Source organism: Notolabrus celidotus, chromosome 23 (genome assembly GCF_009762535.1).
Source record: "Notolabrus celidotus isolate fNotCel1 chromosome 23, fNotCel1.pri, whole genome shotgun sequence".
Classification (NCBI taxonomy): Eukaryota; Metazoa; Chordata; class Actinopteri; order Labriformes; family Labridae; genus Notolabrus; species Notolabrus celidotus.
The window spans coordinates 267,899-280,525 of NC_048294.1; the positions used below are offsets into that span (position 1 = coordinate 267,899).

The 12,627-nt window shown below is 38.9% G+C and overlaps 1 protein-coding gene across 3 annotated transcripts; it reads left to right on the forward strand.

Annotated features, from left to right (window-relative positions):
• Positions 1-350: 350 nt before the first annotated feature.
• On the forward strand, positions 351-4,600 carry LOC117807426 (dickkopf-related protein 2-like). 3 transcript variants are annotated; one of them, XM_034676732.1, is made up of 5 exons: positions 351-585; positions 1,726-1,901; positions 1,986-2,142; positions 3,917-4,051; positions 4,135-4,600. In XM_034676732.1, exons 2-5 carry the CDS (start codon positions 1,734-1,736, stop codon positions 4,527-4,529), a joined length of 855 nt encoding a protein of 284 aa, XP_034532623.1. In that variant the 5' UTR covers positions 351-585; positions 1,726-1,733; the 3' UTR covers positions 4,530-4,600. The 3 variants fall into 3 exon arrangements, with proteins under 3 accessions (XP_034532623.1, XP_034532625.1, XP_034532624.1); XM_034676734.1 differs by having other exon boundaries at positions 3,917-4,045; XM_034676733.1 differs by having other exon boundaries at positions 1,729-1,901.
• The last annotated feature ends 8,027 nt before the right edge of the window (positions 4,601-12,627 follow it).

Consider the following 12,627-nt stretch of genomic DNA (forward strand, 5'->3'; position numbering starts at 1 on the left):
AAATAAAGTAAGGTGGTTTAAGACTCAGTTTAGGTCTTGAGTTTCATTTAAATTTGATTCTTACAGTAAGTTTATTTAAAGTCATTAATTCTGTTTGTTTGTTTAAATTTAACATTTCAGGAGTTTGAAGTAAATTTGAGTTCATGAACAAAACTTCAGACATGAAGAAATTTATTTATTCAGAGACAAACTGAACTCTTCAGTCAGGACAGTCTCCCTCTCTCTCTCTCTCTCTCTCTGTCTCTCCCTCTCTCTGTATCGATGGCTCCAGGTGTGGGGGGGTAGGTGTGTGTGGCTGCAGGTGTGTGGGGGGGCAGGTCTGTGTGTGTGTGTGTGTGTGTGAGTGGGTATCGATGTTGGCGCGGGAGGGGCGGAGGCTGCTGTGGGCAGACCGGGATCGCGCGTGGAGGCAGAGTATAAAGAGGACCGGGTCTGGACTCATGTCAGAAGGACTGCAGCATCTCCTTTCTCCTGCTCACCTGAGAGACTAACAGAGAGGACCTGGGACTCTGGACTGAACGTGGGATTTATCAGGACCTCAACAATCCGGGATTACACACAGACCCTGTGATCGAGCAGCAGCAGGTAACACATGATTGACCTACATGATGGTTTTTATTCCTGCAGGATTCAAAATGTTCTTTAAGAGAGTTCAACAGAGGATGGTTTATTATAGGGAGACTACATTAGAATATAGACTGATAGAAGTTTCAATTAACTCTTTAGAAACCCAGAACTTCTACAAAACTCTCAGATGATGCTTATTAACTTTATTGATGAGCATTAAAAACATCTTCACTGATACTCTGATTATTTTAAAACACAGTTAGATCCACGTTAAAGCTCCTCTGAGGAGTTTTTAGGTGGTTTATGTTTTTTAATAAATATTTATTAGGTTTTTCTGCTTTATAAATCAATCAAAAAGTGCATGTTACACAGTTTTATATTTTTACAGACAAACAAGAACACATTGTAAGATGACAACCACTGGAGTCCAATTCAACGTGTGGGGAAATAAGTTATCTTAAAATTAAGGAAACAGGAAGGACTCATGGATTAGAAAGAAATATATATATATATAAATTAATGAATGAATAAAAGAAAAATAAATACATTAAGAAAAATAAATATATGTATATAAAAATAAATAAATAAAATAAAATTAATGAATTAAGAAAAAAAAAATATATAAAAATAAATAAATATATAACATAAAAATAAATACATTAAGAAAAATTAGTATATGTATATAAAAATAAATACATAGAATACAATTTAAATAAATAAATTAAGAAAAATAAATGATACATATATATAAAAATAAATCAATAAAATTGAAATTATTTCTCACAAATAAAATCTTGGAATTAATTTCTACAACTTGCCCTGTGAAACATATATTACATTAGTCCTCAAGAGAGGGAATAGAATTTACAAATGACAGCACAGGACTGTTGAGGGACCGTCCCTGTGTTTGGATTTTTAACATCATTGCCGTGCAACATGTGAATAAACAGGAGGATGATGGATGAATTACTCATGTACTGTGTAAAACCAGCGTTCACCACAGGGGGCGACACACTCAACATGAACCAACAGTTCCCAGAAGGAGCTTTAAGTTGCTTAAAAAGTGATATTTGAAGCTATAGAGAGGGAACATTATCTAAAGTCCATGTGATGAACTCTTCATGTGACTTTATTTAGTAACGTGTGTTTTGAACCCAGCAGGAGTCATGGTCCGTCACTTGGTGCTCATGGTGTTCCTCGCGCTCGTGCTGTCGGCGTGTTCCCGCGTCGGAGAGGCGCGCGTCAAACTGAACTCCATCAGAACCGTGGTGCTGAGGGAGGGGCACGCGCTGCCGCTGAACAGGAGCCTGTGGGAGCCGAGCCTGGACCTGGCGGTGAGTGTGGACCACCTGGACCTGGAAGCGTCCCATGTGTGTGTGGCGGTTAAATGACGTGTTTCTGTCCGTGTGTTTCTGCAGCTCTATCAGTGCATGAGCGACCTGGAGTGCAGAGAGGGAAGCTACTGCCACGCCCCCACCAAAGGCCCCGCCCACTCCCGCTGTCAGAACTGCCGCAGGAGGAAGAGGCGGTGCCACAGGGACGGCATGTGTTGCCCGGGGAACCACTGCAGCAACAGTAAGCGTTAGCTTCTCTATCCAGTAACGTTCAATTATTTTGAACGTTTTTACACGATGAAAATTAAACAGAGTAACTTTAACTCGTCAAACAAACACTGGAAGCGCGTCACGACTTCTGTACGAACTTTATTCGGACAATTCATCAAGAAATTTGAAAATAATGACATTTAAAGATAACAACAAAAATGTGTTTATTTCATCATTTCATAGAGACAAGGAAGAAAATAAAAATCAGTACAAGTTATAAGGATGTTAACATTCTATTGTTAGAAACAATGCTAATGCTAGCATACAAATTACAAGTTACAGATAAAGTATAATATAAAACATGTAGTTCCTCTGAGCGGCAGGTTGACTAAAGAGTCATCACAGCTCAGGTACGTATTCAACTACTGTTTGAAACAAGTCCTGACAGTGAAATTAACCAAACACAAACTTATTATGTTTACAAATCAAAGTTTTTTATATCAACGTTCAGATATTTATAAACTTTTAGGTCCAAAAACGAACCAAGTATTTAACTGTTAATGTATAATTCTGATTTTAAAAAGTAGAAATATTATTTTAAGATAAGATAAGATAAGATATTACTTTATTGATCCCCCGGGGGGGGGAAATTCAGTTGTTACAGCAACCCAGACATAAGTACAATCAAGAAAGAAGTTTCAATAAGTACAAAATAAGTACAATAAGTACAAAATAAGATAAAAAAATAAAATAAAAAGATAAGTAAAAAATAAAAATAAAAATAAAACAAAAAAATAAAAACAAAATAACATAAAAATAAATAAAATAAAATAAAAATAAGTAAAATAAAATAGATAAATAAAGCTAGAATACAATTTAGATATATACAATGTTACAAATGGAGTTTAAATTAAATAGCAGTAATTACAGGCAGTATTAAAAAATGTTTCAGTAGTGACAGGTTGACATGGTGTGATTATGGTTGGTAATGACAAATTAAGCAATAAATAGAAGAATATTTGTATGTAATATGACCATGAGTTGTACTTAGAATAGTAATGTAATTTAACAAAATATAATATAGCAAGATAATTATATAATACAGTATATTATACATTATAATGCCAGCAGCAGTCAAGAGAGAGTTCAGGATGGGATGGTGTCAGTGGTCAGCATGGTGCAGTCTTTTATGTCATAATTTGAATTTAAAGTCTCTTTTATTTTGTCCGTATTTTTTAAATCCATGGCATTGTTTTATGTTGTTTTATTTTATTTTGTTTCATTTCATTTCATTTTATTTGAATTTAATATTATTTTATTTTTAGCCAGCTGTTCCTCTTTATTCTGTTTTATTTTCACGTACCACATAAAGAAACTTCATCATCATTATGACTCTAGGATCTGAGTTTTGGGGTAGAAGTTTTATGCACCCCGTTTGGATTGATTCCAACCCGTGTCCATTTTCTGCGCCCCACGCTCCGCTCCGTCTATCATCCTCTGTTTTAATAATAATTTTATTTGTAGAGCACTTTTCAAAACCAGGTTACAAAGTGCTTCACATGGGCAGCGAGATAAAACAGGCAGATCATAAAAACACAAGTCAAGATAAAGAAATAAAACATATTTTAAAAGACATAAAATTCCCCTAAAGAACTCGAAAGGAATACAATACTTTTAAAACATATTTCTGAAGACGGTTAAAATAAGATACATTCAGATAAACTCCAGGACGGCTCTGTGATAAAAGTATGTTTTAAGAAGGGATTTCAAAGAGCTCACTAACAGCTCCTCCTGTCTCTCCTCAGATATCTGTGTTCCTGACGTGGACAGTTTTGCGTCTCAGAGGATCCCCGACTCGGATGGAGGGATGATCCCTCTGTCCAAGAAGAAGGGATGGAGGAAGAGGGAGAGGATGGATGTCAAAGGGGCCTCAGGTAAAGGTGAGGAACGAGTTTACTTCCTGATTGAATGTCTGATCCTCCATGTTGGCGGTCTTACGAACTCTCTCTGTGTCTGTTCCCAGGTCAGGTCGGGGACCCGTGCCTCCGCTCGTCAGACTGCTCGGATGCTCTCTGCTGCGCCCGTCACTTCTGGACCCGGATCTGTAAACCCGTGCTGAGGGAGGGCCAGGTCTGCACGCGACAACGCCGCAAAGGGAACCACGGCCTGGAGCTGTTCCAGCGCTGCTCCTGCGGCGACGGACTCAGCTGCCGGACGCTGCGAGAGCCCGGCGCCAAGCCTTCGTCCCCGTCTTCGTCATCGTCGTCGTCACTCCTGGCGGCGGCGAAGTCCAAGTTCACGGCGTCCTCTTCGTCGTCTCGCCACTCCTCCCCTCACACCTCTCTGCTGTCTTCGTCGGCGTCGAAGGCGTCGTCAGAGGTGGCGAAGACGAGGCTTCACGTGTGCCAGAAGAACTGATGGATGGACGTACTTTCTACTTCCTGCCGATGACCGCCGAGGAGGAGGAGGAGGAGGAGGAGGAGGAGGAGGAGGAGGAGGAGGAGGAGGAGGAGGAGGAGCGCGAGGCAGAGACTTTGAGAATCAGGAGCGAGGGAGAGCAAACAGAGGGAGGGGAGGATAGAGATACCTGTTCACACCTGTGACCCCCCTCCTCCTCCTCCTCCTCCTCCTCCTCCTGGTATCTCTATGCTAACGAGCTTCCTGTCAGGCTGCATTCACACACACACACACACACACACACTTAGTGGGATGTGAAACTCTTTGTGGTTCAGATCTGGTTTCCTCCTCTGCGTCTAGACGAGCAGAAACCGCTTTGAAATCCGGTTTGACCCCCCCCCCCCCTCCCGACAAACAGGGGAGGCATTAATATTGAAAACCTGCGATGCCTTCAGGGTACGCATTCATCCCAACCGTGCTAACTTCTCCTTTGATGCACAAAGTTGGACTCTGATATTTAGATGTAGCTACCACGCTGGTTAGCTAGCCGCAGATTCACGTTAGCTTAAAATTGTAACTATACTTGAGAACTTCTGTAACATTTTGCTTTCATGAAAACAAGATGAAACGTGCCATGATGCTAACTTCATGATGCTAACTTCCCTCGACTTCTAGCTTCCAACAAGTCGCTAAGATTAGCCGAACTTCCGTTAGCCGCATTCGAAGGCTTTCAAACTCACGTCTTTAGAAACGAAATGTAGAACTTTGTCTTTGTTTTGCTGCCGACTGAAACTCCCCGAAAACATCCGAACCCTCTTTTGTTCCCACACGACAGAAAACGTGTCGTAGCAGAAACCCGCGTCCTGAGAGTGTGAACTGTTAGCCGCCCAAACCGTGAGGCCTGAGGTCCAGACGTCGTGTTTGATGGCACTGTTGTTGTTGTTGTTGTTGTTGTTGTTGTTGTTGTTGTTGATGTGATAGAATTATTTTTCTATAAGCTGTATATTGTGGATGGATGTGGGTGTAATTATTTGTGTGTACGTGTCTCTGACAGCTCGTCTGTTGGTTTGATTTCCACCACGTTCCTGAAGAATCTCATGTTTGTGTCAGTAATCTGTGTCCTTGTGATTAAAATGATTCGTCAAATTCAAAAAGTCTGTTTGAAATCTTCTCTCCCGGTAACAGAGTCAACATTAGAACAGGAAGCTTTAAAACGGTGGTGTCCAAAGTACGGCCCAAGGTCCATTTATTTATGGCCCCAAGCTTCCATCTTAAAACGTGTTACTATAGCAAAGACATGAATCACCTTCTGAATCATCTGTACATTTGCAGTTTCTTTCAAGCGCACAAACAAAAACTAAATTCAATCCAGAAATGTCTCAAAAAGCTTCATATGGACTACTTTTATAAATTCAAAGCTCTGGATATTCTGCAGGAATATAATTAGGAGGAAACACAAGAACACTTAAAGTTGATTTCAAATTCATGTTTTCATCACGATGTGAAAATGTTCTTGATGAACACTGAAAGTTCAGAAGACACAAAAGAGGACACAAGACAAGATCAAAATTATGAAATTGTGCAGAAAAGGCAAAATTTGGTGCATGGATGTTAGAATAATTGTCCACTCTGTATATAGGATTATCATACTGTCTAAATCATACTGTTTTAATCATACTGTCTTTCTCATACTGTCTGAAATGTTTTTATAAGGAGAAGTTCATTTGCAGATGAAACCAGTTTGAACTGTTCTGGATAATCATGTTTTTCATAACTATGCTGTATAATCTACTTCATGTTCTTTGAAGTTTGATTTTAAGCAGGAGTATCCAAGGACGAGTCAAATGAAGGAGGGCAGTGTGCCCCGTGATGGACCGTACCTGCACAACACATACACATATAGTAATGACTAAGCAATGTTAGTGTGTGTGTGAGAAGCCTCAAAACCCCTCCCTTTATGCTTACTCGCCACTATTGTAACTAGGGCGTTCCTATTCCAATAAAAAGAAAGGTTTGCAAGAGAAGGATCAGAGTTTAGGGAAGAGTGTAAACCTTCTCTTGCTCTCCTTGCAAGTATCTTGCATGCTAACTGATGTCTCTTGTTTGATTCTTTGTTGATAGATGTGTCTTTGAACCTGACAATTGAAAATAGTTCAGAACGCAGGACAAGAATTATTTTGTTCTTAATGTGTTGTCTGCTGGTCAGAAAAGTCTTAAAGGTGACATATCATGCAAAATGTTCTTTTTAATGGTTCTCTCCCTGAAATCTGTGTCCCTGTCTACAAACCCCCTGAAAAGTCAAAGAATCCATTCTGCCCCTGTTCTGATTTCTCCACCTTTCTGTAAATGTGTGCTGAAACCAGCCGTTTCAGTTTTCAATGTTTTTCATACGTCACAACGCCATCCGGTCTGTAACAGGAAGTCAGAGCTCGGAGCTTGTTCAGCCCATAGACTGTATAAAATACAACTCAACCCCTCCTCTGTTTTTCATTCCCTGCACACATGTGTGCTAACAAGGAGCTTAGGAGGGAGGCATGCTAGTTGTAGGCTGTCTCAATAGAAGAAGAAGAAGAAGAAGAAGAAGAAACATATATATACATACAATGCACACACATGCACTTTGGGAGAGATGTCAGAGTGAGGATGCTGCCATCAACCAGCGCACCCCAAGCAGTTGGGGGTTCAGTGCCTTGCTCAAGGGCACCTCAGCAGTGAACAAGCACCTCTCCAGACACCAGTCCACTTGCCAAATTTCGTCCACACTGGGACTAGAACTTGCAACCCTTTGGTTCCCAAGTCAAGTCCCTATGGACTGAGCTACTGCCGCCCAATAAACACAAAGGTCGCTTTGACTCCCCACGTCTGCAGATTTGAAGATCTAGTGGAGGATTTTTAGTTTTCATGGAAAAGTGCTAGCGCTAGTTAGCATAGCCACATAGCTACATGTTGGTAGCTGTGTACCAAGACACACGTCGACATGCTGACAAATAAAACAACAAGAAACAGTAAATCTGTGACCAATGGTTCAGAAAGGTCCTGCTGCAGGCGCCTCTCCGTCAGGATCAGATTCTGGATCAGATTCAGAGGGTTGAAGTAACGTGATCTCTGAGCAGCCGTGTATATTCAGCCAACATGTAAACATTAGATCAACGTGCTGGACAGCCGAGGCCACACCCACTTCCTAAGGGGGCGTGGTCAAAGAGAAAACAGACTGTTCTGATGAGGAATGAAGAAGAGGGTTTTTCAGGCAGACCAGAATCTGATTTCAAAGTGTTTTTTTGAGCATAAACTTTAAAGACATGTTTTGGGGACCTCTTAGACCAATATATGTTGATGAAAAAAGCGTGATATGTCACCTTTAAAAACAACATGAAATAGAAGTGTGATGAAATCCAGATCGTGATCCTGTCATAGAAAAATAATGAGACAATATTTTTCCCCACATTACCCGACCCGACTGAAAAACATTCTACAGAAGAAGATAAAGTTTGCTAATGTTCATGTGGCTTGTGGAGAACTGAGGACTTCCTAGTTACTGATTTATTGAGAAAAAAATGTCAAATAATTATTAAATAGAGATTTCATATATAACTTGTATGATTCCTAAGTCACCTAAGTCTCAGTAGGAGCCACTGGCCCTGAAGTATTCTGACAACATCAAATGTGGCCCTCTTTGAAAACAGTTTGGACACCACTGCTTTAAAACATCCTTAAACGTGTTTATTTCTGCTGTCAGGATGCTAACATGAGCTCTGAGGGGTGTTCATCATGGCGTTACAGCTTTAGCCTCAAGTGGACACTTCAGGAACTGCAGCTTTTTTGCAGTTGGCATCATTGTGTGTTTATTTTGAAATGTAGTGTATTCATGTTCCAGGGATATCATGATTCCCTGAAACATGTTTTCAAAGGTCGACAGCTGACATCAACGTAAAGTTCTCCCATCTGTGGACGCTGATGATTCCAAAATGGCCGATCAAACGTCCATCTTTATTACGGTGGGTGGGAAGTGCAATGCAGATTTACAAAGAGTAACTTTTACAAAGAACAAAACAAATTCAAATTTAAGAAAACAAATGTAAAATCAGAAAGACTTTTAAAGAGACAGAACATTTTTTTTTACCAGAGACAGATTTACAAACGGCAGATTCTACCGGGGAAGAAACGTACCAAATACAGGAAGTGATACAGGAAGTGATCGAGTCCTGCCAATCACAGGTAATTCTGAAGTGTCTTTTCAAAATAAAAGCCCAAAATAGCAATAATTCTGGATATGTTCATCAGAGATGATGAACAAATCTTAGCTTCCACTGACTCGTAATAATTCAGACTAATAGAGGACAACCTGGTAATGTAATCCAGCCAATCACAGGTCATTCTGATGTGTCCTTTCAAAATAAAAGCCAAACGAAATTTGAGAAAAAGCGATAATTCTGTAAAATTTCAATTTACACATCAGATCAAGCTGTGATTGGCTGGATTACATCATGAGGTTATCCACTAGTAGTCTGGACAATAATGAGTCAATGGAAACTGAGATTTGTTCAACATCTCTGATTGAAAATATCCAGAATTATTGCTATTTTTTCAAATTTAGTTTGGCTACCAGAGACAAATTGACAAACGGCAGACTCTACCAGAGAAGCAATGTACCAAATACAGGAAGTGATACAGGAAGTGAACGAGTCCTGCCAATCACAGGTTATTCTGATGTGTCCTTTCAGAATAAAAGCCAAACGAAAGTTGAAAAAAAAAGCGATAATTCTGGATATTTTCAATCAGAGATGACGAACAAATCTCAGTTTTCACTGACTCGTAATAATTCAGACTAATAGAGGATAACCTCATAATGTAATCCAGCCAATCACAGCTTGATCTCATGAGTAAAATGAAATTTGACAGAATGATCACTATTTTTAAAATTTCGTTTGGCTTTTATTTTGAAAGGACACATCAGAATGACCTGTGATTGGTAGAAACAGTCCATTTCTCTCCGCCAAAACAAAGCACTCATTCCATCACTTCCTGTATCACTTCCTGTATTAGGTACGTTCCTCCTGTCCGGCCAATCACACGTCATTCTGATGTGTCCTATCAAAATAAAAGCCAAACAAAATTAGAAAAAAAGCGATAATTCTGTAAAATTTCAATTTACACAGCAGATCAAGCTGTGATTGGCTGGATTACATCATGAGGTTATCCACTAGTAGTCTGGACAATAATGAGTCAATGGAAACTGAGATTTGTTCATCATCTCTGATTGAAAATATCCAGATTTATTGCTATTTTTTCAAATTTTGTTTGGCTACCAGAGACAAATTGACAAAGGGCAGACTCTACCAGAGAAGCAATGTACCAAATACAGGAAGTGATACAGGAAGTGAACGAGTCCAGCCAATCACAGGTTATTCTGATGTGTCCTTTCAGAATAAAAGCCAAACGAAAGTTGAAAAAAAAAGCGATAATTCTGGATATTTTCACTCAGAAATGATCTTTAAAAATGTTTTATCCTTTGTAAATTTGCATTGCACCTCCCAGCCACTGTACTTTAGTGATTTGAACAGTGTTAGTGTCCCCTGAACATGACCCCTGACCTCCCTCCTCGGTCTCTAACATGTCGAGTTACTGAGAAAGAGACGTGCATGTGTCTGGAAACCAGGCCGTGGCTGTTCTTCCTCGTGCTGCTGGGTCGAGATAAGATTCCCAAAGAGGAAAAGATGTTCCCACAGGCGGCAGAGACACGAGGAAACGATTCCATGTGTGCAGATAAAAGTTATTTATGAGAGTTAGAGAGAAGGAGAGAAGGAGGGAAGGAGAGAAGGAGAGCAGGTGATGTTTGTCTTGGTCGTGTAATGAAGAACAGACGAGTGAATAAAAGAGAGGACAGAGTGTTCACGGTCTTTAAAGGTTGATTAAAGAGACGAGTCAGATCGTCTTACTCTGGAGTCAGAGAGGCCTGTTTAATATTTAATAAAACATTCATTAGTTCATCTCCAGTGTGTTTCATGTTATCATACAGAGGCTGACTCAGAGGAACTGTCCTGCGTGTCGTCTCCTCTGTGGTCGCTCGCTGTCGGGCATCTCTGTCCTCGGCGTGTCACGGCTGTTAAAAAGATAACACACCCACACACACACACACACGTTAACTCCTACACACTAATGTCACTCTTCCATCCGTGTTCCCCCTCTTCCTGGTCCGTATAGATCACCGTGTTATCGCCTCTCTGCCATCAGTGTTCCCCCGTTTCCCTGATGTCACAGTTCTCTTTCGTGTACGCAGTTTCCCCTCTCGTCCTGAAACGTTAGAGTTTAGTTTCCGTGTCCTCATAAGGACGGGGAACAGAGGCTCTCCTGCTCCTGAGTCTGTTCCTGATGATGTTATCTTATCTGTGTGGTTTCAGGAGAAACACAGAGCAGATGATGATGTCTCTCTCTCTCTCTCCTGCAGCCAGAGGCTCGCACAGTTTTCACTCAAACTTTATTGGCACAGAGAACGTTAACGGTGAGGGACCAGAGCACGAGTGTGTTCACCTTTTATTACTCAACTCTGATTGGTCAGAGACAAGAGACAACCTGATCACACACGACACATTTCACCTCTGCCTGTTGACACTGTGGTAAAAACAGTAGTTGGCATTTACATAATTTATTCAATATCTCAAACATTCTTCTCCTTTAATGTGACCCTGACACTCTGCCGTACTTTAGTATGACAAACTGCTCCTCCAGGGACAAAAACATGAAAAAGTGAAAATTTCACATCTGAAGCAAAAAATCATGAAAAAGTGAAAATTTTACATCTGAAGCAAAAAATCATGAAAAAGTGAAAATTTCAAATCTGAAGCGAAAAATCATGAAAAAGTGAAAATTTCAAATCTGAAGCGAAAAATCATGAAAAAGTGAAAATTTCACTTTAGATGTGAAAAAACATGAAAAAGTGAAAATTTCACATCTGAAGCGAATACAAATGAAAAAGTGAAAATTTCACATCTGAAGCAAAAAATCATGAAAAAGTGAAAATTTCACTTTAGATGTGAAAAAACATGAAAAAGTGAAAATTTCACTTAGGATGTGAAAAAACATGAAAAAGTGAAAATTTCACTTAAGATGTGAAAAATCATGAAAAAGTGAAAATTTCAAATCTGAAGTGAAAAATCATGAAAAAGTGAAAATTTCACTTTAGATGTGAAAAAACATGAAAAAGTGAAAATTTCACATCTGAAGCAAAAAGACATGAAAAAGTGAAAATTTCCATCTGAAGTGAAAAATCATGAAAAAGTGAAAATTTCACTTTAGATGTGAAAAAACATGAAAAAGTGAAAATTTTCCCTCTGAAGTGAAAAATCATAAAAAAGTGAAAATTTCACTTAGGATGTGAAAAAACATGAAAAAGTGAAAATTTCACTTAAGATGTGAAAAATCATGAAAAAGTGAAAATTTCAAATCTGAAGTGAAAAGTCATGAAAAAGTGAAAATTTCACTTTAGATGTGAAAAAACATGAAAAAGTGAAAATTTCACATCTGAAGCAAAAAATCATGAAAAAGTGAAAATTTCACTTTAGAAGTGAAAAAACATGAAAAACTGAAAATTTCACATCTGAAGCAAAAAGACATGAAAAAGTGAAAATTTCCATCTGAAGCAAAAAATCATGAAAAGGTGAAAATTTCACTTTAGATGTGAAAAAACCTGAAAAAGTGAAAATTTCACTTTAGAAGTGAAAAAACATGAAAAACTGAAAATTTCACATCTGAAGCAAAAAGACATGAAAAAGTGAAAATTTCCATCTGAAGTGAAAAATCATGAAAAAGTGAAAATTTTCCCTCTGAAGTGAAAAATCATAAAAAAGTGAAAATTTCACGTCTAAAGTGAAAAAACATGAAAAAGTCAAAATTTCACTTTAGAAGTGAAAAAACATGAAAAAGTGAAAATTTCACATCTGAAGTGAAAAAAACATAAAAAATTGAAAATTTCACTTTAGAAGTGAAATGCATTAAAAAGTGAACATTTTAAAATCTAAAGTAAAAAAAGATAACAGACTTAAGACAGCACATTTCAGATCTGAGAACATTTTAACATTATGTCAGTCCTGACCCTCTCACAAAGAATGAGACATCATCAGGA